A 22,063-nucleotide genomic window follows, 5' to 3' on the forward strand; every position below is an offset into this window, starting at 1 on the left:
TTGTCTAATTATTATTTTTTTTTATTTTTTTTTTAAAAAAAAAAGATAAAGAAAAAGGTCAATAATACCTTTAAATTTAGTCATTTCACACTTTGAAGATTGTGATTTATTTTATATCAATTTAGTATATTCAAAGTTTTCTCGAGTAATAGTTAGCTCATACTTTGAGTTTCTGATATTTAAATAAACTGATTTTTATAGGTTCAACTTGTTTTTTTCACTAATTCTGAAATGTGACTAATGATAAGAGCTGACATTATTGAAATTATAAAAATGCCATCAATTGTGTCTATATTATTATTATAATTATAATTTTTAGTGAACTGAAAAACCATATATAATCATATCATGATCCTCTGGTTATAAATTCAATTTAATACCAATTTGATAAGTTCTTGTGATCAAAATCGTGGATAGAAAAAAAAAAATTAGTTTTAGAAAAAGAAAAATAACAAAAATATCTATATTTTTTATTTTTTATAAAAAATACAGTGTAATTTTTTTGTTTTCATTTCTACTGTGTGAAAACATCAGAAATACAGTTTTGATTGTTTTTTAATTTTTCTTTAGTTATTTTTTTTTGTAAAACAACCAAAAAAATAATTAAAAAAATTAAAAAACAACTAAACAAAAACTAAAAAAATAATCACACGGTATTAAAAAAAATTAAAGAAACAGTATTTTTAGAAAAATAATTATATAGTAAAAATGATATTTTATTGTTGATTTTAGAATATTTCTAAAAAATCCTCTTTAAAAAATAGGTCAAAACGGATAGAAAAATAATATGGGGCTTGTGTTAGGAGGTAATTGGGCTAAGAAGATTTATATGGCCAGCCAACAAATTCAGAGGCCCAGATAATGTAATGGCTCAATTAGTACAATCGAGCCATATCACCTGAATTTAAAAGCCCAGTTTGTAGAGATTGCTTACAAGTCAGCTTGAGCCACGTTGCCTAAATAGTGTGGAGTGGGGCCACCTTATAAGTTGGCGCACAGAAGGCAAAAGGGGATGGGATAGAGAAGGTATGAATTTGGGCCAAATTGGATTGGATCGTCAATGACTCGTTCAATCATTTATATAACCGTCGCCCATATATATAATTTTATTTATCAAAAAACAAAAAGAAAAAAATAAAAACCGGGTCAACACCGGTGTAATAACAGGTTTACCTATATATATATATATATATATATTTTAAGAGTTCGTATAATCAGTGAAATAAAATATAGATATTGCTGAATTTTTACTTATATTGTCCGTAATTGGAAAAAGAAAAAACGTAACCTATTATCCTTAAACATATAAATTGACACAGAATCAACTGCCCCAATTCCCACAAGCTGCGGACAATGTAAAGCCTAGCATTTAAAGGACAAGTTTTAAGAAGTTTGCACTGTAGAGATGGTTACAGTATCATTATACAAGTACAATATTCAGTTATCTACCTGAGTGAGAGACAGGTATTAGAGGGAACATTTGCAGTTATACTGAACAAAAGCAACTTCAAAATTCAATTTCTTCCTCATTAATATCTTACATCAAAACAATCAACCCACATTTATCAACTGAAAAAGAAGCTTACAAGCCTGTACTGCATTCATTAACAAACCAGTAATAGTATCAGTATTGTGCCACTGTTTTTGCTTCCGACAGGATTCTTACAATGTTAGCTCTTCCTACATGATTGTCCGACCAACAATTTTTCTCTTCTTGCACATTTCAGATGGAAGCGATTTCTCTGCACGATGCAGAGGACAGTAAATGCTTATCACACAGATAGCACTCTCACAGGGGATCGGACTCGTTTAGGCCTACTGCTTTGACGTCATTGAGCTATCTGACTGGAGATTACCTCGTGTTTCAACGTATGGTCTAATGAAAGCCCTCCGCCACCAGACCTCGAAGGCTTTTTGGAGATTTGGGCAGTTGTCGCCGGCCTTCAGAAAACTGCCCAACCAAGTGAGCAAGATACTCTGTTGATTCTCTAAGGGCAGAGTCAGAATTGTCCTCCCAATGCCTTCCTCCACTACCTTTCTATCGAAAGACCGACAACCGTGTTGTAACCAACTGTAGTCATTGATTAATGGCTGTAACCAGGTTTGTAACAACTTTTGGCGTGTGTCCTTTGATGGTAGCAGCTCCCCTCTTCCAATTCCCACAAATAACCTGGCTGTGATGCAGCTAACATGGTATCGAGAAACTATAGCCAGTTTTGTATGTAGGGCTGCCAACTCCTGCTGGCTAGCCCACATTAAAGCAAACTCGTCAGCTGCTTGTCTGTCAGCTAAAATCTCAAGTAACCATGAGGCATTATCAGCCTCGAGGGCTATTTGTTTCACTACTGGTTCCCTACTCTCCATGGGTCTATTTGCGAACTCAGGTTCAGCAGCTTGCCTAAACAAAGATAGGAGAGAATTCAAGCAACTTCTATATGAGCTGTAGATGGTTTCATTACATATGTCAGTTGGACCTGCATAACTTGCAAGGCTGTTCTTCTCCCGAAGGAGTTTCAGCACAACAGATTTCATTTCGCGGCGGCCTCTCTCCTCATTGCTTTTAAGAACAAGTTCCATTATCTGGGAAAGTGTCTCTTGAGGTGGATTAGCATCAGAAGAGATTCTTTTCAAAACTGGGGTGACCCCAACACCTTCATTCTGAAGTCGTATAACTGAAGATACCACCTTTTCTTCTTCTTCTTCCCCAATCCATGGAACTGCTTCCAAATATTCCAAGCATGTCTGAATGCAGGAGTTGAAGCCAAGAAATTCAGCAACCTGAAAAGGAGACCCAACCATTTCAGGAATACAGAAACGTAAAGATTATTGCAAATCCGAAACACAGAATGCTCATTAGTGGACAACGATAAATCCCCCTGAAAATTCATATTATGCTTGAATCAACTAACCACATAAAATTCATAAGCTATTCTCTGTTCATGAATTTTACAGCTACAGACAGCACCTAGCAAATCTGTTATTTTCCTAAGTATTGCCTAAATGGCATCAGAGAACTTTTGGAAATTGAACAGAAGCTTTACCAATAAGCAAACATACCATATAAGTCATATGTAAGATTGCATTGTAATTTGATAGAGAAGAACAAAGCAGTTGATATGACAAAGGTGGTTAACCATACTCTTAAGACACAATTTTTTACTTTCAATACTGACATAGCCATCAATTAGAATTCTGACACAGTGGCCATGGTTAGAAATGCTAGTATTCAATTGGCAATAGAAAAGAGATATAAATGACCTAGGCAGGATTGAGCATTTAATGTTTAGATGTCTTTCAACTTTCTCTAACCCAAGCTCGTCACTCAACATTGGAACTCCTATCTTTGGTTTGTGAGTTTGCATAAAAATTATAAATTATCGGCCCAAACTGCGTTCCACTATTATATGCAGACTAATAGTGTCTCAATATCTATAAAAGAACAAAACTTATAAACTTTGGAAACTCTAGTTCCCTAGCACTTTCAGTTATTGCAGATTAAGCATATCTAGTCATTGGCTAAATTAGTAGCTGAAGGAAAAGCTTTCTCTTAAACATAAGAGTAATTAGACAAGAATGTTTCAAACACAATTGCATGGCAAAAAAGAAATGTGAGAAAAAAGACTGGAAGAAAAAATTACAAAAGGCATCAAGGACATGAAAGAATGTTAGGCAAATTAGTCAAGCTATGCGTGACAAAGAGTCAAATAGAAAACATATTGAATTCCTTCTTTTCATCTCCGAAGGTATTAAGATAAGTCCAAAACGGATAGTCAAGGTATCAATGCGTCATACTGACCTACCAAAAGTCCAGTTCTACAATAAAGAAGAAGAAAAAGAAAACATATAATCCTCCATAGAAAAGGCAAGAAGCAATTGGATTAAAAATACTGAATTCGATGAGTAAAATTAGGTCAGATCTAGAGATCCTTTGTATTAAATATAAGAAAATGCAAAATGCAAAAACAGGCTTTCACTCTCACTATAAGCCAGCATGCAGGCCCCTAAGTGTCCACAAAAGGAGGCCAGTGGATCATGCATCATCTGCTTTTCGACAGTACAGCTAATGATTCAAATGATGATTGAAGAGCAAACTTCACTTATTAATGATCTGCTTCATGTTATTCATCAAATTAGCATGCTTCATAGACATCTAGAGATCCTTTGTATTAAATATAAGAAAACGCAAAATGCAAAAACAGGCTTTCACTCTCACTATAAGCCAGCATGCAGGCCCCTAAGTGTCCACAAAAAGAGGCCAGTGGATCATGCATCATCTGCTTTTCGACAGTACGCTAATGATTCAAATGATGATTGAAGAGCAAACTTCACTTATTAATGACCTGCTTCATGTTATTCATCAAATTAGCATGCTTCATAGACACCCCTTGTGGAGGTAACTGATAGGTGCAGATGGTCACTTAACTTCCCACAGAGACTGCAGAGATCAATTTACAGTGAGAAAAATAATATCACTTCGTGCATCCTTTTTCCTGCACTCCCAACACCAAGCGCCAATAGGGGATTTCTATTTCAATATAGCATAGACTTCCAGTTTTTTTTATTTCTGTAGAATGTACAGATATTAATTTCATGTCTATGGGGAATCAAGATATCATTCATCAATCCTCTTTACTACATATGCAGGATAAGTTTTGAATCTTGACCATTAAAATACATTGTCAGTTGGAGCCTCCAAAGATCACATGACAATAACGCACTCTTATTAATCACATTATACAAAGAAGAGCAGCTTATGATCCACATGCAAAGAAGAGCAGCTTATGATCCACATGCAAAGTGATGTACTATTTCCAAGGAAGTTAAAGGTAGACAAGGCGACAGGCAAAACTGAACTTGACATATTTCAATTTTTTGCAAACAGATGAATTCAATATTGGTTTCTCAAAAAGTTTAACCAGACATATAATTCCACCACTTCCCTGGTGGAGCCTAAGAACATTTGAAGACGGATATGTCCATCACATGCAGATTATGCTCATCACAGGATACTAATTTTTGAATTATACACAAGCCAATGTAATTTATATCCAGAAATCAGAATCACAATCAAAGGCCATTACCAATAACGAGATGTAATGAGTGATATTGTAATTTATTCCAGTATATGGAAGAACTTATTGCTCTTTAAATTACCTTGATAATTCGAAGCACTCGCGAAACACTTTGCTTGATTAACCGCTGCTTCATGTCCTTGCAGTACATCAGCCCCATCGTTTCAACATATATCTCAACATCTTCACAATCATCAATCTCAAGACAGGAGATATTAGACTCCTCTTTGGAAAGTTTATCAGCAAAAAAGCTGCTGTTTCCCACTAAGACATTCCTGTGGACACTCAGCTTCACACAGAACCCTTGCTTTCCGAGCAAGACCACCTTCATATCACTGGTTCCAGGCTCCCCAAATTCAATTGCCACCTTCCTTGGCACACTTTCTATCTTAGGCCTTGGTGCTCTCTCATTAATAATAGAAGCACTAACACTAGGAATATCTGAACCTGAATTTCGCTGATCATCAGACGCAACTCCAGGTCTTAATGGAGCTGGAGGCGGCTTTCTCTCATTAAATGGGGCATGTTTCTTTTGGACAGTAGTCTTAGGTGGTGGTGAGGATGGTTTGGTTTTGCTTAGAGGATTCTGATTTTTTACTGTTTTTTGAAACACAACAGGAGAAGGGCAACACCAAAAACCTTCTGGTGTTACAGCAATTGGGACATTTCTAATCTTGGTTTGGCCTTGTTCTAACCTAGTTAGTCTAATTTCGGCCATGTTTAAAAAGAACTTAAGACATTAGTAAAATCAAGATATGCCAGTTTTTACAAAGAAACAAAAATTGCAGCAAGAAGATGGCTTCCTTGCAAAATGAGAAGAAAGAACACTTTTTTTAAGGTAGAAAATGGAAAGGTGTGTATTTTAAGTTAATCCTGGGAACCCTAAAGTCAGTTTTATTGCCTCCAAGTACTACACTACAAAAGAGAAAATGATTTCTTCAAGACTGAGCCACTTCAAATTAAAAAATAAGTACAATTACAGCTATGGAAAAAACTAAACCACAAATAATTGCAATCTATAGTTATCAGAAAAAAGAAGAGAAACAAAGTTCAATAGCTCAAAATACGAATTCCCGGAAAAAAGAATGATCTTTTCAAGCATAGATCTCCAACAGAGCAAATTGCACGGTTTCTCTTACACTCTCCATATCTAATACAGATCAACTCCCAAACAAAAACCCATAAATGGACAATTAAGTATATAAGAAAAACAAGCATAAAAGTTAGGAACTTTGAGAGCCCAAATCCTAAAACTCACCAAAAAATTTGGAATTTAGACACTTTCTTGAAAACCCATCTCTTATATTATCTCCTAGTTTTGAAGTTGAAATGATTGTGAAAGAGCTCAAGTGTCAAGCATCAAGGGAACCAGTAAACAAGGAGTTGCAGGAAAGAATAATGAGTGTGATGTCTCTTTTAACTGTAAAAAAAAAAAATAAAAAAGGAACCACCAACAGCACAGAGATATACATATACACAACACATTACCCTCATTAAAGTGAAAAAGGAAAATAAAGTAGTAATGGGCTCATAGGTTTATGTCTGTCTATGCTTTTGATGATTGTTATGTGATGTGGGTCTTAGATTTTTGCATGCCTTTGCCTTTCTCTCTCTGCAAATATTCTCTCCTTAAAAGCACTTTCCCAGTGATCAAACACGCCTGTCTCTCATCATCTTCTTTTCTAATGTAATTTTTGGCTTTTTATTTCTATGTTTTATGTATATGTTTTATTGCTTTTCTGGACCATTGCTGGATTTTCTAGGCTGAAGTGTGAAACTATCATTTTCATGGGCATGGAAATGACTAAAACACCCTTTTGGTATTTAACTAAAAAGAATGCAGTGGTAGTAGTCATTTATGGGTACTAGAGGAATTTCGGATGTAATAAATGAATCCAGTATAACATTCTTGGATAAAATTAGGGCTGATGACAAGGATGGATGGTCCAAACTTCAAAAGTACAAACTCCAAAACTATCAACTGTATAATAATAATTTTCCTTTGTAGTAGACCAGCAAAGCTGCTTATTCCTAATTACTTGTTTCTTAATGATAGCTCAAGATAATTTATTTTTGGCTTATGTGGTTGTGAGATGCACAAATAAGAGGTTTCTTATAAAGGAGCAGACAGCATATGTTATTAATAGCCATTAAGGGATTAAAAAATTGAAGTATCAAAAATCAGTAGGTGTAACCTCTAACCACTATATCAATTCTTTTTATTTTTTCTTTTCGGAAGATTTTGATTTTTGGTAATATATGACAGAGGAAGATATAATCTTTGTAGTAGTCCACTAGCCAGAGCATAGTGACGGATTCAGAATTAAGCATTACACCCTCAGTCCTAAACACCTTCATTGCTACTACAAGAATCTCAAAACCAAACTCATTCCGCACTCATTTCTTTATTTGCTCAATTAACTAAACAAGACCCTAAAATATATAAGAGATTGGTAATAAGTTAATTTAATTTGATAATAAAATAAATTATAATAAATTATTTTTTAAATATAACTAAACCGAACCTGCTTGAATTTTATTTCATAACGCGTACTTTTTAAACTTAAAATAGAGTCTAAATAAAATAAAAATGTAAATATTTAGGCTAAATTAGTGGTAAAAGTAAAGAAGAGCCAAATCTATTTGTAAAATTCATGGGCTGAATTCCTTAAAACCCTATACAAAGAATTTTGTGGTATATGTTACAAAATTGGTATACCAACCAAAATGATTACAGGCAACCCTACCAGTACTATATGCAAATTCGAAACTAAAACTAGAATAGACATTCTTTAAGTACCATATATAATAATAATGTTAATAATAAATATACTATTACAAGCATCTTTATGTAGCCAGCTCTTTCATCAATGATAGATGTGTCAAAGCAAAAATTCTGATTCAAAACTTTATTATAGTTAAATACAAATGGGGCCAATTGAAATAATGCAAGCAAAAGAATGATCACAGATAATTTCATTCAAATTAAATGCAAGATCTTGGTCTTACTTTTTATTCCTTGCTTTGTTTTTGCTTTGTAAAAAGATGAGAGGAACACATCATTGTCAAATGCCACAAGTTCAAGATAAGAGAGAGTAAGCATTGGTTAGGCAGCCAAATATTCTCAAGGAGTAGTAGTAATAGTTCTCAAATCTTTTGACTATAACCTTTCTTTCTTTCTCTCCTTTTTCTGCATTATTTAAGGGTATGGACCTGTGTCAACTGGCTTGCATAGTTGTGGTGCAATAATTAGAGGATGCAAATGATGATTGCTAACATATGGGATTTTTATTCTTTTTTTTAAGAGAAAAGAAAGAGGGCAAGTTTTCATCATCAATGGCACCAACAAAAAAAAAAAAAAAAAAAAAGCAAAAGAAAACCAATGTCAAGAGAAGATGGATTGGCTGTAATTTTGGCCCACCATTTCATGTGGTAGGTTTTGGAGCTGTGTTTCTATTCTATGTTATTGATAATCACTGGCCAAGAAGATAAATTTCGTCTCTTGCACGTGCTAATCTTAAACTTGTAATCAAATTATGCTCTTCTCTTTTCAATTATTTTGCCTGATTTTAATCATATCTCTTACTGGGCAAAAGAATTAATCTCATGATGAGATGACCCAAGAAGGATGTTAGTGGAATTATCAAGATGAAACCAACTTCAAACTTCAACTCCAATTCTTCTAGCACTATTCCTCCATTTTGATACTTTATCATTGTCATACCTTATAATTCATGAATTGGGTTCACTTGTTTTTATAAAGAATAGTTCCCTTTGCTTACTGCAGTTTCCAGTACTCAATGCACATGCCCAAATCCTTTCAACACCATTGCTTTCCCCACATGTTGTTGCTACATTTTCAAGTTACATATACTTTACTCATCCATTTATATAGTTTTTCATACATACTACCACTCTTTGATCAAACCAAATTGAGATATAAATATTGTTGAAATAAAAAGAGCTACCTTGATTATTCATATATTAATGTCCCTTCTAACACAGATATTGTACATATATACACCATTTTGGTATCATTGGTATGCTTTCTTTGCTTTTCTCACAAATTTATTAGGCAAGACTTCCCTTGTTCAGCCCTATACAACATAATGTAAAGGTGAATCACCCATATAAATTAAGGATTTTACACTTTAACTCAATTATATAATATTAATAAATATGTGTCACTCATCTATCTGCTAAAAATATATTATTTAATTAAATTATATATAAATTTTATTAAAAAAGATATTTTACCTTTTAATTTTAGAAAAATTTAAATAAATTATTTTGTAGTTTAATAAATTTTCACTTTAAGGTTTGTAGTTTGCTTTTTTATTATTTATGTATTCTGTAAATATGACCGTTAGTAAATGCCGGCCAAATTGTATAATACCATTATTAAGTGCTGACGTGGAAATTGAAAGAACATTGGCTATTGCGTGGCACGTCAGAATCTCTTAACAATATTATATAATTTGATTGTTATTTACTAATAGTCATATTCATAAAATACTAAAATAAAAAAAATAAATTATGAATTTTAAAATAAAAATATGTTAAACTATAATATAATTCCTTCTAATTTTTTAACGAATCTTGTAACTATTGCCCTTTTATTATTTTGAAAAGAAAAAAAGTGTCTCTTATCTTTGGCAGTAGGTGCTGAATTTCTGGAAACAAAAACAGAAGAGACAGGAACCTCTATCATCCATGAAAAACAAGAAGGAGAGTACAATGTTTTGGCTCACAAGAACTACTAGAGTACGAAATCCAATAAGCATGTGGCACTATATATGTTTTGGACAAGGTCGCTGATTTTCTTGCCATGCCTGTGTCTTATTCCTTCTTTCTAGCCCAAGACCATGTGATGAATGGTCCCTTGTTCAATTGTTCCCTGTCTACTGTTTTCTTGTTGTCACCTCTATAATTTTAACGTAGCCAAAAAGCAAAAGATTTGCTGCTAGATTGGCTTTTTCTTAAACCCCTAATTATTGGGATGCATTATTCTTTTATACTTCGAAAATTCTTTGAAGTCTAAACGGAAGGAAGAAACTGCTGGTGCATTGTAATACAGACACCCAATCTGACATATATATAATATACTATGCCATTATAAAAAGCTAAGGATCTTCAGATAACCATGTTACCTTTGATGGAAAATACCTAGATAGCCAAATTCATTTGAGTTGCAGACTAGCCAAATAAATGCTCTGACCTAAAAATCTCAATAATTCTCTTATTATACAAATTTCAAGCAAGTTGGAACTGAGATATAACAAGAATTTTATATACCCAAAAGAGTTTAGGATTGTCATCTTGGTAACAGGTTCATGGGATCATTATTCCAATAAAATATAAATAAAATCAGATAGATGAGAAGAAATAATTTTAATGCTAGTGTGATATGTTGACCAATTTGGGTTCAATCTCTTCCCTTGAACCCCATCACCATTTTAATGCCTAAGGCCAGAAAGAGAACAAGAAATGGCAAAAGCTAGCCTTTTCTTCAGCTTCTGTTCTACACTAATGGCTGCAGTATTTGCTTATTCTGCATCTGTCCAGTTAAACGACCTTGGTACTCTACTTGTATGTGTATTAATATCTAATTTATTCAGTACTTACGTGGTTCTTATTTTCCTTTCTCGTTTGTCTAGATTGGTACTTTTGGTTCCCCCTCTATGCTTGTGCTTCTCTTGTGAATTTAGTGAATTGGGCAATCTCCTCAAAGACAATAGTCAGGCAAATTGCAAAGGTGACAATATTGCTAGGTATATTCTTGTTTTTGAAGGTTGTAATAGAAGGTTTTGTAAGTGGAAAAACTGGTTTCTGGTCGTTAGATTTGAGTGAGAGAGTTGCTAGAGAGAAAACTGGTAGTGGGTTAGTTATAATTTCCTTGATTTTGCATTTGGAAGCATCATCTGAGCCAAAACAATCCAGTTCAAGAAAGGATGGGAATAAAAAGGGATTCCCAACATGTGTTGAATATGGTAAGCTGTGTATATATTGTTTACCAATTAGTCAATCGAAATGAAATAAAATTAATTGGTGAATTATCCTGACAGGTATGGCAATCTTGGTGACCTTCAGTTTTGGACTTCCCTTCATCTTCTTCGTAGTTAAAAATGGAGAAATGAGATTTGATCAGGGCATTCTTGAAAAATAGGATATCAATTTGCTTTAATGTTACACAAATGTATTAAGTCCTGTTCCATAAATGCTGCTGATCCTTCTGTTCCTTTTTTCCCTCTAATTCTTTTAGCACTATCATTTGCTTATTTGAGGGAAGAGCAATATGGTTAGGGTCTGAAGCTTATGAAACCTGAAGAAAAAATTTCAATGAATAAAAGAAGAAAAGGGGGGCTTTTGTTTACTCAAATATTATTTACATGTTAATGATGGGTAAATAGCCAAAAACATGGGCATGGCATCCAAAAATTATTTGAAACAGGCCATTTATGCATTCCCATGACAAGACTACCCACAATCATGATACCTACAAACTTCAAACAGAAAAAGACCATCTACACTTCTAGCTAAGCTACAAAGGCAGCATTTGATACACTGCTACAGAAAATGGGAGATGCCGAGCAGAATGGGATTTCCTCTTTTCAATAACGTGTACACCTAATTGAGAATAGACACAAATCACTTGCAGTTACAGCTAAAATCTTGCTTCAGACATGGAGCCCTCGTCCCATCTCCATGGACACGGTAACTATACTGTTAGCATGCGTGTCCGATCAGAGAGAGAGCACTTACGATTTGGTACACTGATGAATGCCAACACCTACACCTGCACAGAACTGGCTCAGATGTCTCCTGTGTCAGGATCAGTCATGACCCTTGTTTCATGCAGATAAGGCCTCAACAATGTAAACATTATTAAGATTTAGCACAGGCGGCCTCTGCACTTGGAAGTTCCACAATGGCAAGGATAACCTTCTCCAGGTACCAGATTATACCGATAATTATATGTCAGTTCTTCACCGAATGCTATCTGCTCATAATACCGTAAAATCAATAAACGAAACATGTCACCACCCATGCAAACACAATACTGAAGATAGTGAGATTCTTAGCAATTAAGAATTTAAGAATTAAGTTTGGCTATTTGTTAATCACTAAAGAAAACATCATAATCCCAAGTCTCATACAATCGAGAGTCCAGTTCAAGCAAAAGCAGGAAAAGAATGCTTACATCTCGACTTGCATACAGCCCAATATGAGCACGCTGTGCATCCATGCTGTTGATGATAACTTGGTGGTTCACAAGATTTGGCAAGCAGCTGCCAACATAAACAGATGCAAGAACATATCAACAAGAAAAAATAACAAGGAATCAGCTCCCAAACACCAATCCTTCACACTTGAAGCCTATCTTACTATCTACTTTTGGTATAGGGTCATATCTTTACCCTTAATTTGTGGGCAGAAACAATTCCTTCACAGCATTGATCCATTCAAAAATGTTGCATATTAAAATTAAGAACATCTGCAACAGCTTAAGCCTTACTTCTTAGATAAGTGGAAAATGAATTGCACTCAGCTTTTCAAAAACACAGTTCCAATACATATTTCACAACTATATCTGTGTTTCAGCATCAGCAAATAATAATTGCCTGAGAAAGCAAGTACTTCTTTTCCTACCTGTGATTGATGAACCGTGAAACATTCCCATGCTTGGTGGCATCAATCACATACTTGACCTGTCCCTCCATCAATCTGCTCATGTCATTGGTATGAGCATCTATGTCATACATATAGCTGCAGCTTTCTTCGCTATATCTGGAGGTCCAAGAAAGAACATTAAAATACAAATTAGAACTGACATAAGCTGAAAAGGAAACTGCATCTTCCAACATTTATACCTGCCACGCCTTTGGTTTGCCTCCACCTCATCCAAGACCTCCCCAATATATTCGCACACGAATGTGCCACTTAGGATTGGTTCGCCTGCCCTGACTGCCCATCCCTGGATATCAACAAGCAAAAGAAATAATATAAGTCTATACAAATAATTTTATTTTTCTTGAAAAAGAAAATAGACATTGAAAGCATCACCTTATTCTTTGTTTTGTAGACTTCTAACTTTACTCGTATCCCGTTCTGCAAAACCCTATTTGGGCAGGTTTTGCTGCAGCTGCACATCTGATTGCACTCGTAAACCAGGTAACCCTCCTTCATATTTTGCAAGACAAATAAAGAATGTCAGTTAGGAAAGCAACAGCTCTACATTTATTTATATACATGTAAAGAGGGACGAGCTGGAAGGTAACAAACAAGAATAACTAGACCCATCTGCTTGTCAAATAGTGCATAGCAATGGAAGAAGCAGAATGAAATTTATGTCCTTGAGATCTCCACTAGCACAAGAAAAATAGAAAAGACCTAATGATCTCATATACAAAAACCCTGGTCAATTAATCATTCTATCAAAGTATATCCTAAGGGACCACACTTAGATGCTTATAAGCCTCAGCAACACTTCCTTTTGTTATTTTCTTCAAAAGGATCCACATGAATATATGCTGTGACTTAAATGGCAACAAACAGAAAAGTTAGAAGCACTTGCATGGATCAATAAAGAAAAGCTCAAAAGTAAAACAGGCTAACAAACGCCTTGAAGAATAATAGGAAAGTTCAGGGAGTTCAGCAGCTAAAGCCAATATCAAGCATTGTTTGAAAGACATTGGTACATATAGCTCAAAAACAAAGAAAAAGAAAAAGCATCAAATCTACAACGATATTAAATCATTATTGACAATTCTAAGAAGTTGAATTACCTCCAATATAATGCGCCCTTTATCGTCATATGGAAATCTGCCATGCATGGGTTTCCCATATATATCTTTTGCATCTTCATAGTCATTATCAAAGAGGTAAACATGATCACACCTTCCAGGGCAGCATGATGAATGAGGGCAAGCACATCCCAATTGCAAACTCTGCATCAAAAAGGAGGGGAGCAAGATGAAATGTCAAAAACAAATGTGTAAAGTTGGTATAGAGAAAAAATACAATATGAATATACTTTAAGCTTTCAATTTTCCAGATCTAGCATCAATCAGGAATTAAATGACCCATAAAAGAATACCTCAATATTAGGATTATGAAATTGATCGAGCAAGGGCCTCGTGATATAGGTAAAGCATTCCCAAGGCATGGGTAAATTAGTAATTTGACCATCATCATAAACATTAAGAGATGCTAGCATGTCCTCATCTACTACACAAGTTATTGGTATTGATTCCTTTCCAAAGCTTATATCATTGCACAAGATAGTGACCTTAGTTCTAGGCCTCTCTGTAAAATCGTGCAAACCAATGACATAATGACACTCATCAATTTCCCACCCATTGTCTGCACAACCGGATGAATGTGCTGACTGTTTACCTATAAAACTGTTAGGAAGGGGCATCAAGGGCAACAATAATCCTGGGTCCTTAAAACTCTTACATCCTCTGGGACAAAGAAACCCATCGCGGTGCCACTGCACTCGAATGTTATGTTCACTACAAAGTTTGGCTGCCTTGAGATACAGGCGCTCTGGTAACACTCCATACTTGCCCTCTAGCGAGGCCTTTAGGCTCACCTTACAGCAAGTCGAGCGTGCAGCAGCTAGGATGTCAAGGTTATTGGGGCGAGGTTTAGTCTTCTGAATCTCAGAAAATAAATTCTGTGCCACAGATGAGCAATGGGTTTCTGCCAATCTACCAAGAGCTTCTGAATCAGTTAGAGGGGGCTGTAAACTAAATCCGCCAGTGCTAAGTGACTTTGATGCCTGGATACGTTTCTTCAGGGCAGCACTACCCCTGTTCCTAATCCTATATGTTGCTGCTCCGAGACCTTTCTTAAATCTAGGACGGCTAAGTCTTCCAGATTTTAATCTGTAAGCATAATAACGAATCCCCCTCTTTGGGGGGCGAGAACTTAATAGATTTGGTCCCATATGAGCAGCCTGATGATGCCGGCCAAGATCAGGCAGCAGATCAAATTTCAAGCCACAAAACCTGCATATAAATTTTCGGATACCACCTAAATTCTCAGTGTTATTTTCTACTGAAGCCATATTACATTGATCCAGTTTCTGCACAGAATCATCTCTCCCTTCATGCAAGGGAATATTATGTTGTTGAACCACTTTTGACAGCCTAAATTCAACAGGATGGATAGAGAGGACATGCAACCATAACTCCTCGGCATTCCCAAAGTGGCTGCCACACGGAATGCACTGGAGAAGCATGCACTGTTCAACAAATTCCACATGGTGAGTCTCCTGCACATGATTTTCTAAGAGTTTCCGGTTAGTAAAAGAGTCGAGGCAGATGGCACAGGCATAACCCCTGAATAGCCATTGAACTTCCTTTTTATGATTGTCCATCCAGTGGTTGCCAAGCTCTTGGTCGTCAAGAAACTCCTCTGAGCAAAATTTGCACTTAATTGACTTTTCATCGACATGGCTACCATCAATAGTCAATGGCAAAATTGGTGTGTTTTCCGTGGCAGAGGAAGAAACATCTACAGCTTCATCAGTCCTGAAGCCCCATATTTTCATGAGTCTGTCTTTTTCAGTGCAAACCAACTTCAGTAAGAGTTCCCCCACACCAAAATCTTTAGAAGCTTCAGATAGGGCCCACTGAAGTTGAATCTCCATTGGAACTGGGTTTCTAAGGGATAAAATACTTTTGAAGAGCTTGTAGAAAAGCTCACAAGCTTGATGTAAACGCATTTTTTGATCCAGTGAATGGCAATCCTTTAAAAGATCTGCAAACACTTCCTTAGGTATTATTCTACTTTTCCCATTCCTTGCACGCTTTAGCCAACTAGGAATGTGTTTATCGCAGTATAATAAATAACGCTTTGGAGATTCATGACAAGGGCCATTAATATCAAATGGACTTGAGCCTATGCAGTGGTGCACCACTGTGACATTATGATCTTGACTAGAGTGCTCAAGCTTTTCATTTAACCTGTTCCTTTCATGGAAGGCATCTCCATCCATGACTGAGACGGGCTCCACTTGAAGTGGACTTTCAACTTCTCCCACCAAAACAATATCTTGGCAGTATGCGGTTTCTGAACCTGGAACAATCTCTTCATGCCTTCTCTTGAGTGCATTCTCAGATGAATTTGATACATTTGTGGTATCACCCCGGGGCCCGTGTTTCTTACAGAATGAGGCACCTGGTAGAGACCGATGTTTACATCGAGTGCCAAGAACAGTAGTACCTTCACACATAGGACTATTAACAGGAGGACTTGCCTCTGCTTTAATGGAGCTGCCTATGAAACGAGAGGCCAAATGTACACAACAGTAAACATCGCCATCATTTGCCCACCTAACACACTGCCTTCCCTTAGATTCAATAAAAGCAATGCACTGCCGATTCTTGTTTCCATGATCTATAGTTTTCTTATCCACAGCTTCACTTACAGGAGTTCTTTCAACATCTTTAGTCAGTATGACATCAGAGTTTCTGGCTTCAACTACAATTTCATCCCATCTATCAGCCACACTGCAGGGAGACTCTAAAGGTGCAGCTCCCTCTCCAAAATCTTCATCTTTAGAGAGACTTGATGCTACAGCAGTGGCATTTATACTGTCTCGATTATTGAAGAACTCAGTGTCAATTTCAACGGTCATAGTTTGAAGCGGACTGCTTGTTTCAATCTGGGAAGCATGTGGCTCTGCACGACGAACTTCAAGCTTAGGCCTCTTCCTGCCAACTTGAAGACTCACGGTTGAGGGACTGTCGCAGCTCCTCTGCTCTAAATCTCCACTACTAGATACAGGGCGAGATGTCGAGAACCATTTCATTACTTCATGCTTCCAGGTTTTCCATTCAGAACCCAGCGTTGGCTGCACTGGGGCATTCCAGAGAGAGTTTACTTCATTCCAAAGGATAGAATCAGACAATTCCTATATTAAAAAAGAAAATATCAAGAATCATCGTAAATTACAGGGTAAAGATATATAGACAACAAAGTAGTGGTATTTCTTTTATCAAAATAGCACACAGCTGGACAAACACAGGCACAAACGACAAAAATTTCTCCCTCACTCAGCACAAAGAAAGATGCTCAAGGCAGGTGGAAAACAAGACCTAGAAGGAAACACTTAACAGATATCATTGAGGGACTGAAGAAATACTAAATTGGGGCTAAACTAGGAATAAAAAACTTAATGAACAAGGCAGTCAGCAAAGGACAACACCACAGCACAACTATGGTTGTATAACATGTATGAGCAGCTATAATCTAATGCATACCTCCCTCAGCAGTTCAACAGATTCAGCACTTTGTGCAACCTGACATCGTTGCATCCAAGATTGAAAAGAATGTGCCAACCAGTCAGATTTAATGTAGCGCTGAAATATCATCTGTTGGGAAAGCAGATCTGTGTTACTCCATTTGAGATATAAAGAAACAAACAATACAAGCTCTGTTTACTAATTTCAATTGGAGCTCTATACTATGTGCTGCATAACAAAGCTCATACGCAGAAAGAACCAAACATGAAAAAGGAAATAAATTGATGCAGCAATTATATCCAAACAAACAAGTTTCAGTTGTTAATTATCTCACATGTAAAGAAAAGAAGTCACAAGCACAACTTCTCTAGTTCAACAAAGCCATAATCCCAACTTATATGGACAAGAACACATCAGATCCATGTTCCCCAGAACAGCAACATAGTTTGTTGATAACATAAATCTAGAAATACTTGCATTGGCACTAAGCAAACAAAATCTGTTATCATAGCAAATGAGCAGAGTATCAAGTGATATGGGTGAGAATAGTTGTGGTGTCAACATGGTTGTAGCAGTGACAGTGCTCTGTCACATCAGTCTGTATACAATTCCATTCCATAAAGTAAAATTGCCTTCCAAGAGATGCTAGAAATCCATGATGCAAACAAATATTGCAGATGTTGTCAGATCTTCATTTATGATATACATAAAACACAGATGGTTAGTAAGTTTTGTAAGGATAAAATAGTACAATGGTAAATTCCATTGAGTTGCTCTTTACTATAAAATTCACTATCACTTAAGAATGGTAACATGAACATTTTTTACGCATGAACTTTACCTGTTCTGCAATTTAACTGCAAAAACTTTAATAAAGCAAAGCTCAGATCTATTTTTGAAAAAGATAAGTGCAACAATTTTGCAATAAAGGAAAGCTCACATCATGGCAATGGTATAATAGAATATTGAGGTTTCACTTGCGCACTGAACTATTTACAAAATAGGAGGAAAAATAATAATATCTTCATTTTCCAAGCTATCAAAGGGTTAGAAGTATACATTTTGAAGCTTCAAAAGCATTCTTCCAAGATCAGAATAACCAGTACAGCGTGAAGCTTCCATAGCAAATTCTTTCCAAACCATCACGTCACGAGCAGTCTCTATCAGAGCCTATATTACGTTTGACAAAACAAACATGAAGATTTGGAAGGCAAAGTAGAGACAAATATAAGGCTAAAAATATTGCAAAAGAATAGGGAGATGGAAGCATTAAAACAAATACCTCAGTATGAAATTGATCAATGATATTCAACATGCCAACAGCTAGCTTTTTCATTATAAACCGCCGAGCTACATTCAAATCTTTAACCATTTTTAGCCCTATTTTATGCGTCCTATATGCAATAGGATGAGGAAATTCGTTGATTGATCGAACAAGTAGCATATCTGCCCAGGAGTAATTCCTAGTGTGGGGAAAAAATATCACAAAATACTTCTTCCGATCATGAGTTGGTTTTGCTCTCAGAGTTGACAATGGCCAGTCTGCCCTGGCACATCTAATTCCTGCCTGCCACTTTCCCCTCCACTACACTCAGAAAAGCAAAGAAGTCCAATGTCAAAATGATATTACCAATTAAAGAAATTTTATGACATGGATAACTAATGAAAGGAAAAGGCCTAGTAAGATTCTGAGATAGATGGCATGCCAAAAGCAAATAAATTTACAGATTACACCTCAATAAAAAAAATGTAGGATAATGCATGAGCCACTGCAAAATCATAAGATATCTCTCTTCAAATAATGTGTAAAGAAACCATAAATCTGCTGAAGGGAGATGCTATTTATGGAAATGAAATAAACAAATATACACATTCACCTTCACCCACAATGCCACAGATTCATCATGTTCTAGCCACTTGGGCTCCGAAACAGATGACTCTCCATCTCTAGAGTTGCTCAGATCACTGTCAATAGTATCCACAACTACTTGACAGTTATCGGGGGCCTCACAAGGTTCTGTGCAATAATTCTGTACATTGATGTCATCATCTTCAAAATCGTGAGAATCACCAGATACTCTTTGGCTGTCCACCTGACAATCAGAATATGAAACTCCATTTTGGTGTCCGTCAGAGATGGGCAACTCGCCTGCTATCCCTTGGCCTTCACTTCGTCTTTCTATTTGAGGGCCTTCCACATGTACTGATACGTTATCCACTCTGGCATCAGCCATTTGAACTTGTTGTCCATGCTCAAAGCCATTTGATTCTCGATCAAAATTACAACCTGCTCCTGAATTCTGTTGAGCACAATCAACTTCTTCAACATATTGAACGCCAGAACAAGGAAGCACTTCCATAATTACCCTAAAATCTGTAGTCCCATCTAATGCGTACAAGATAATTTATTATTTCTGCACTCATTTCCCTGTTCAAATAGCTCAAGCCACAGATGAATCAGAACCATGTAGCACTGAAGCTGGTAGAAAGAATTGAATTTCTAAACAACACAGTTAAAAGTAATCTTGGTGAACTAAACTAACAGATCACATTATAATGCCACATGCAAATGGCCTCCATAAAGAACTCTCAAAAACCTGGTCACGTGATTGAATATCATGTGCTTTATATCGCATAACAAAGACAACATTGGAAAGAAAAATACTCAAAAATGGGTGAAGGACCAAGAAAATAAGAAACAGATGCATGCATATTTAGCTTATGAATAGATGTTTAAAAGATAAATAAAGCATTATCTAACTCTTGTAAGTTCACAGTCAGCCATCGCACTTTAATCTAAGGTAAATAATAGAAGATTGCACACAAAATTTAAAAGTAATCCAAATCACAAAATTGTAATGCTTACATATACACAATAGAATAGAAACGAGGAGGCACAACTTGCAGGTTAAAGAGTTAAAATAGCAACTCTGCAGGATTTCAGATATCAATAGTTCACATTACTTATAATTAAAAGGCCCAAAGAGATATTTTGAAGCATTTAGAAATGAAAAAAGCTAAATATCCCGATCCGACGCCCAATAATTGCAAACCTCTAATCTCCTTGCTTGCAATTTTCACTGTCTTTTCTATGCTATTAGAAAAATAACAACAATCCACACTGAACCACTGAAATGCTTAATATTAATTATGCCATCTCAAATTCATTATTTACCAATTCAGTACACAATAGTAAACCTTTATGTACGACTCCATATTCTCCTTGAGCCTTATCCTCATCATGTGAACACAATAGACATATTCATGATTAATTAATTATCTTCAAATTTAGATTTTAATTAAAAACAATAAGAACATCAAATGAAAACTACTGCAATATACTGAATTGAAAACCTTACACCAGACAATCTTTTCACCAAAAGAGAAGTTACCAAAAAATTAGAATTAATTAAAATTTCTTAAATGCATACAATAAAACAGCATGGCTTCAATCAAAACTCTAAAGCAATTGCATGCAACCCATTTACCGCTCTATAGAGACACATAAAAGCACAAAAAATTAAACCTTTATATTAACAATCTCACAATCAACCGTACAGCCTATGCCACAGTGGCAACAAGACAAGGCAAATATGAGAGTACACACTACTCAGCACATGTAATAAATAATAACCCAATAAATGGAAGTTACCAAAAATTAAAGATAGATGCTTTAACAACCCACCTGCAAAGAAACAACCTATAATTTTTGCAGGGATAAACAGCTAAAACCCTAAATCCACTATACCGAGTAATAGAATTTGCCTTTAAACACCCTACATTATTACCAATTCACTAATAACCCATGACCAGAAATGCGATCAGCATGTGAAATATGCCTGACCTAGAAGGTGGGTCCGATCCCAACTTCTAAAAATAAAATCCCTGATTTATCTAAGCATGCAAAGAATAAAATAAAAAAATCTTAAAAATGACAAAAAGAATCTAAAATTTGGAAATTCAGAAGATGAATTAAACATGCGTTCTTTGTTTTATAATTGAAAGTCCGTATCTTTACAGGCAATTATGAATTATTCTTTGTTCACAATTTTTTTTTCTAAAAAGAAGTATCAGGTAGCTAGCTAGGTCATAAAAAAGAATTGACTGCAGAAAAGATAAAAATGAGAAGCTAATAAAATGTGACATAACATACACAGATATACATAGTGACAGGAATGGAGAGAGGTAATAGTAGTAGTGGTGTTCAAAATGTAGATTACCTTTTGCCATGGTGGTTGTTGTTGTAGTCTTGGATGTCTTTTTTGGGTATGGCTTAATGGTTTTGTTTAAGGTCAAGATGAGATGAGTAAGTAGTGAAATTGATTTGTATTGTGCCTATCTTTTTTTTTTTTTCCTCCAAAAATTTTCTAATAGAACACATCAACAATAGCATACATATTGGCTAGCTAAAGGGTAAAGGGGTATATGTATATATATATAAAAAGAATATATGGTATGTGTTTTTTTATGACCAGAAAGGAAGTGGTATGGGGGCAACCAAACCTTTGTCCCGTGGCCAAAAAAGAAAAACCAAAATTGGGAAATTTGGGTATGTTAAATTTGAGAAATAGGAAACAAAATTGGTATGTGTTGAGGTCTTCTTGTTGGTGATGGTGGTAGTGGTCTGGTTAAAAGGTTAATGGAAGACCTATAAAGATTAATAAAAAGAAGAGACTAACTGGGTTGGTTATATGCTTTAGCTAAAGATTTGGGGATGAGAAGTGCGCTTCTATAGGG

General features: G+C 35.6%; 3 protein-coding genes across 5 annotated transcripts; 1 reads left to right on the forward strand and 2 right to left on the reverse strand.

Annotated features, from left to right (window-relative positions):
- Positions 1-1,492: 1,492 nt before the first annotated feature.
- Positions 1,493-6,799, reverse strand: LOC8260591 (BTB/POZ domain-containing protein At3g50780). Its single transcript, XM_002522349.4, has 2 exons — positions 5,155-6,799; positions 1,493-2,778 (listed from the first exon to the last, which is right to left on the reverse strand). The coding sequence occupies exons 1-2, from the start codon at positions 5,788-5,790 to the stop codon at positions 1,816-1,818; spliced, it is 1,599 nt and encodes a 532-aa protein (XP_002522395.1). The 5' UTR covers positions 5,791-6,799; the 3' UTR covers positions 1,493-1,815.
- A 3,657-nt stretch (positions 6,800-10,456) lies between these two features.
- On the forward strand, positions 10,457-11,279 carry LOC8260590. The gene is made up of 3 exons (XM_048377437.1): positions 10,457-10,650; positions 10,730-11,062; positions 11,138-11,279. Exons 1-3 carry the CDS (start codon positions 10,560-10,562, stop codon positions 11,236-11,238), a joined length of 525 nt encoding a protein of 174 aa, XP_048233394.1. The 5' UTR covers positions 10,457-10,559; the 3' UTR covers positions 11,239-11,279.
- Positions 11,280-11,416: 137 nt separating this feature from the next.
- On the reverse strand, positions 11,417-21,811 carry LOC8260589 (histone-lysine N-methyltransferase SUVR5). 3 transcript variants are annotated; one of them, XM_002522347.4, is made up of 12 exons: positions 21,547-21,811; positions 19,204-19,754; positions 18,609-18,911; positions 18,386-18,496; positions 17,345-17,455; positions 14,170-16,995; positions 13,859-14,020; positions 13,137-13,253; positions 12,944-13,047; positions 12,723-12,860; positions 12,274-12,361; positions 11,417-12,072 (listed from the first exon to the last, which is right to left on the reverse strand). In XM_002522347.4, the coding sequence occupies exons 2-12, from the start codon at positions 19,684-19,686 to the stop codon at positions 11,965-11,967; spliced, it is 4,551 nt and encodes a 1,516-aa protein (XP_002522393.1). In that variant the 5' UTR covers positions 19,687-19,754; positions 21,547-21,811; the 3' UTR covers positions 11,417-11,964. The 3 variants fall into 3 exon arrangements, with proteins under 3 accessions (XP_002522393.1, XP_015576741.1, XP_025013713.1); XM_015721255.3 differs by lacking the exon at positions 21,547-21,811 and adding an exon at positions 21,012-21,454; XM_025157945.2 differs by lacking the exon at positions 21,547-21,811 and having other exon boundaries at positions 19,204-21,454.
- Between the last annotated feature and the right edge of the window lie 252 nt (positions 21,812-22,063).

This window comes from Ricinus communis, chromosome 7 (assembly GCF_019578655.1).
Source record: "Ricinus communis isolate WT05 ecotype wild-type chromosome 7, ASM1957865v1, whole genome shotgun sequence".
Classification (NCBI taxonomy): Eukaryota; Viridiplantae; Streptophyta; class Magnoliopsida; order Malpighiales; family Euphorbiaceae; genus Ricinus; species Ricinus communis.